This window comes from Pituophis catenifer, unplaced genomic scaffold, assembly GCF_029215685.1.
Source record: "Pituophis catenifer annectens isolate HBS135680 unplaced genomic scaffold, rPitCat1.0.hap2 SCAF_1, whole genome shotgun sequence".
In the NCBI taxonomy this organism is placed as follows: Eukaryota; Metazoa; Chordata; class Lepidosauria; order Squamata; family Colubridae; genus Pituophis; species Pituophis catenifer.
In genome coordinates, this window is record NW_027256881.1 from 248,536,443 (window position 1) to 248,541,290 (window position 4,848).

At 48.3% G+C, this 4,848-nt stretch overlaps 1 protein-coding gene across 1 annotated transcript; it reads right to left on the bottom strand.

The window, feature by feature from the left end:
- Positions 1-921: 921 nt before the first annotated feature.
- Positions 922-3,794, bottom strand: CDKN1C (cyclin dependent kinase inhibitor 1C). Its single transcript, XM_070957422.1, has 3 exons — positions 2,920-3,794; positions 2,208-2,331; positions 922-1,689 (listed from the first exon to the last, which is right to left on the bottom strand). Exons 1-2 carry the CDS (start codon positions 3,515-3,517, stop codon positions 2,213-2,215), a joined length of 717 nt encoding a protein of 238 aa, XP_070813523.1. The 5' UTR covers positions 3,518-3,794; the 3' UTR covers positions 922-1,689; positions 2,208-2,212.
- Positions 3,795-4,848: the final 1,054 nt, after the last annotated feature.

Consider the following 4,848-nt stretch of genomic DNA (forward strand, 5'->3'; position numbering starts at 1 on the left):
GGACTTGTCAGAAGTCAAGTTTTCAATATTGTCGTAACCTAGAACAGTTATTACTGTTTCCCCCAAAATAAGACATCCCTTGATAATAAGCATGGTAATAAGGCCAAGCGCTTATTTCAGGGTTAAAAAAAAATAAGACAAGGTCTTATTTTCCGGAAAACACGGTAAATGAATGTATATTAATTACTTGTAACTTTAGATTCCAAGTACAGATGTGATTTATAAAAGTATGTCCAAAAATGGCTTCCCCTCTGAGAAGGGTATGTTACATGGTGCAGCTGCATACCCAGATTTAAGTTGTTCGATATTTATTTATTATGACTATGTCTGGTTATGGAAGTAATTTCCATGGAATCTGAGTATTACTGTCAAAAATTTTCTATTAAGGGCTATATACACTGAACATAAATTTCTTGTCACTTGTTAACACATTCCTACCTCTATTCTTTAGAATTCCCCAGTCATCTATCTTACTGCCAGACACCATCCTATAAAGGGGAAAATGTAATTAGATTTCTTAGATAGAAATCTCTAAATATAGGTAATTGAAGACCACTACTTTTCAAAGGATATAAGCAGGGAAAGACTAATTTAAGGAACAAGTGACTTACAGGTAGGCTTCATTTAGTGACTGCTTTGTTTAGCAACTGGTAACAATTATGACTGATGCAAAATTAACTTTACAACCAATCCCTGCACATTTACCACCTTCAACAGAAGAAAGAAAAGCTGAAGCACAATTTCATCTAGCAACTGTTTCAAACAACGACGAAGTTACTTTTCCCAATTGTTGTCACTAACTGAAGGACTACCTATACATTATTAGCTGCACTTAGAGGGGATTTTTAAAAAGAAAACAAGGGTGCATGTGCATTTGTACAATGTTCTGCTTAAAAGTGAAAGTAAAAGCAAGAAATACTGTTAACAGACACTTGATTCCTTTTTATTTTAACATTGTAGCATAGGTTTGGGATGGCAGTGGTACAGACCAGCTCAGGAACCATTATCAGATTTCTTTCAAGTATAACTAAATGTAATTTTGATTCATAGCTACATTTTGTGAATGCAAAATCCCACTATAAAAATAAATTTACATTTTTGTAAATAACAACAAAAGCAAATATATAGTGCCCTTTGGCTTAACCAAATGGGGGGAAAACACAAAAGCTCACTACTGGGTGTCAACCAGAGTTATCCACCCTTTGACATAAATAGAAAATATAAGTTAGTATAACTCTTTTAAGTTGTTTGCATTTTTTTTTACAAATTATACTTTTGTTTTTTTGTGGGGTTTTGTTTTTTTGCACTGAGAATTCAGCAGAGATTAAACATTTTATATAGGTGACTTTTAAAGCTTTTACACTTCTGGCCAGTGTACTCACATTAGGCATAATACATTTTTAATATATTTATATATATAAAAAAAACATAATACATTGCACAGTTGTAAATTAACACTGCTCCGTCAGGCGACTTGTAGTCAGCCACTTTTGCTACATGGAGGTTCAAGCAGTTCCTTCGGGGCACGAGTTAGAAGAGGAGGAGCGGGAAAAAAACAAACAGGCAACTCTTCTTCCTTACGCTGGTCTGGTCTCACTCGCCAGCCCCTTTGACACACGGAGAGGAAGGGCCTCTCAAGCTCTTGTGTTTCCAAGGAAACAATCACTTCGGTGTTATATAGTGCAAAATCTGAAAGAGAAAGATCACACCACCAGTCAGTATGTGCAGAATACTGCAGCTCAGGGGAACAGGCTTATACAAAAGCTGGGCCATTTTTTCCCCCCAGAAAATCCACGAATGAGTCACCACAACTGCGGGAGTCTTTAAAGGAGAAAAGAAACAGCCTTCTCCTTTTTGTACACTTTGTTCACCAAATGTCATCCCAGATCTACACTTCAGGAAGGAGGGGAACCATATATCTGCCTAGTTGTTATGCTTGCTTCTCTAAAGTCTACTCCAGCGTTTTTGAAAGGCAGGGTTAGATTTCCATTCTCTTTTTAGAGTCTGCAAAGGGTTCTAAACGAGTTGTCCTTCGCTGCTCTCTCATCGTCCTAGTTTTTGTACTAATCCCGTTGAAATTTAAACAGTTACCCTCTCCTTTGGGGGGGAAAAGGGCCGAGAGGCCGACCTTGAGAACGACCCAGGACGGAGGGAGGGGGAAGGAAGGGAGAGGAGGAACTTTTAAAAGCGCCAGCCCGCACTCTCACCTCGTTCATCGGAGCCTTTTCCGGGGTGTCTGCTCGTTAGGCACCGCGGTGACCGAAGTTGCCAACGGGCTGCTATGATCCCCGGCCACTCTGTCTACGACTCTTTTCCGCTTTGCGAAGAAATCTATAAAAGATGGTTAAGAGACCCAAAGAAAGGGAAGAAAAATTAAGTCGGGGGTGGGGGAAGGGAGGAGGAGCACTGCAGCCAAACTTTTCAAAGAGACACACCCATTAAAACCAGGACCCGTCGACAAAAAAAAAACAACAACACAATCGCTTCGCGTACAAGGGACCCCGCCCTGCTGGGCTCTTTGCATGGCCGTCGACCAGCCTGGGCTCTTGGCTCCCCCTGTCCGCCAACGCCGAGCGCTGCAGCTAGTAGGGTTTGTTTACGTCGCAAAGGAGGCAGCCGAGGAGGACTCGCCTGCAGAGCGCGATGTGCTGCGTAAGCATTTTCCAGCCCAGCCCAGCCCCAGGGACCTGTGCGGAATCTTAAACAGAGCCAGCGCCTCGGGGCGACGTCTAGGCACTCTCCAGAGGACGCATAATTGGGGGGGGGGGTGAGGCGACGACAGACTACGGGGGAGATTAGCTTCCCATAACGGGGAGGTTGGGGGCCGCGGGGGAAATATTTTAATGCGGGCGGGTAAGACTGATGCAACGTCTCTGCCGACGCAAGTGCAATGCAACCCCGACGGCCGTTCTGCCTTACCTGTGATGTGAGCTACGCCGGTTGACGATGCTCTTTTAAGAGCCGCAGCGACACACGGGACAGGCTTGATTATAATCCCTGAGTAGCTGTGGCGCTGGTCGGCCTTGTCCTCCTGGCTGAGGCGCTCTTCGCCTGCCGACGTCGTGTCTTCCAAGGAGGCCGTGTTGCCCTGCGGGCTAAGCGGGGAGGTGGTCGAAGAAAGCCCCAGCTCCTGGTGAGGGTCTCGGGGATCAGGCTCAAGAGACGCCTCCTCGTCTCCAGGCGGAGACGTCGATCTGACCATCAGCACCGGGAAGCGGCACCTCCCAACCTGTAGGGTTTCCCTGTAGAAAGCGGGCACGGATTCTCCGTCCACCTCTTCCCACTGCAGCCTGCCCGAACCGGCCAGCGGCGTCTCGGTTTGGAAATCGTAGCCCCAGCGCCTCTGGCCCTCCTCGCAGATCTCCCGCAACTTGCTCTTCAGCTCCCGGTTGAGCTCGTCGTGATCCACGGGACCAAACAGGTTCCTGCACACCCCGGTGCGAGCGTGCAAGGGGAATGTCCGGCGAGCCGCCAGGCGCTCCAAAGCCGAGGCGCTGGAGAGATGCACGTTGGACATGGTGGCGGCAGCGGCGGCGGCTATGATATAAAGGAGCGGGCAGGTTCCTTCGCCCGGAGGTGGCGGTGGCGAAGAAGAGAAGCCGAGCGGGCTCCGAGCCTCTTTACAAATCCAAATCAGAGTCGAAGTGGAGGACAAGGATTTCGCCGCCCTTTAGCCCAAAGAACCACCCGTTGCGCCCCAAACTCGCTCTCACCCGCCGCACCTCACTCCGCTTCTACCAGCCTGCCCGGGGCTGCTTGGCTTTTTAAAGCTCTCACCGAGTGAGTTCGAGCAAAACATCGATTAGCATAATACTATTTCTTTGCAATAACACTCATGCCATTGGTAGAGCCTCCGTTCTACCCAGGGCGTCGTCCCGCCTAGTCTCATTCTCTATTGGACGAAGAGCCCAGGGTGGCGAGGCGCCAAAACTCCCTCCGTCTTCGCCATTGGCCAGTTTGGCTTGTCCGTCACGGCTGTGTTTGGAGGTGGGGAATGGGAAGGCGGTGGCGGGGATCGAATGTTTTAAACAGCGCCTTGAGTAACATGACACCCAACCCGTGTGCAGCTCTCGGCTCTCTTTGTTTGCAGTCGCCAACGGCTCTCTAAATTGCGACCGTGCTTCGTTGTTGTCATTACCGTCGTTTTTTTTTAAAAAAAAACACACTCCTGAGGAAGTAGCGTAAAGACAGAACTTTAGTCTTATTAGCCCGGGGACAGAGAGACGTGAAAGGCCTGCTCTTTTTGTTTTAACCCAAACGCGGGGTAGCCGAAAGAGGAATGAAAGGCTTTGGAAACGAAAACAAAGCTAGTTGACCATAAGCACGTCGGGACGAGGCAGAGCAAAACGCGGGTTTCCAAAGTCGGGTCGAAACGGGGAAGGCTCAACCATTTGGAAACGAGGGAATGAGGTTCTCCGTAGGGCGTGGGTTGCGGCGCGCTTTCTTGTTTCTCGGGGGAGGCTCCGAGCCCGTCGTAGAAGCGCGGCTCGAATTTCCCCTGCAAGAGGCAGAATCGTTGCAAGGTTGTGGGGGGAATGGAGACGCCCGGGCGAAGGAGCGTCCTGGTGGCGTTTAATGTAGGCTTTCTGGCTTTTACCACAGGGGGGCTGCGTTAAAACAACGTCTTCGTTTAATGATCCCTGTCAAGAAAGCGAGGAGCGCTCCTTTGTTCGCTCGCTTTCTCCCCCACCTCCCCAATGGGGAAGATACCGAAGCTTTGGAGTGATCAGGAGATCTAATTTGTTGGGTCTGGTACTTTTGAGCAGCCTTTTCTTCGGCGAACAGCGCGCAATATTCGTCCTATTGGTCTTTACGGAGGCAGCCGTTTTTTGCTGAGGTTTAAGCCCT

What these genes read in the sequence shown, in the direction of transcription:
- CDKN1C (XM_070957422.1), bottom strand. Translation starts at nt 3,517, where the DNA reads ATGTCCAACGTGCATCTCTCCAGCGCCTCGGCTTTGGAGCGCCTGGCG. An exon ending in CGGCGTAGCTCACATCACAG is followed by an intron (nt 2,332 to 2,919) that starts GTAAGGCAGAAC and finishes CATCTTTTATAG; the next exon opens with ATTTCTTCGCAAAGCGGAAA.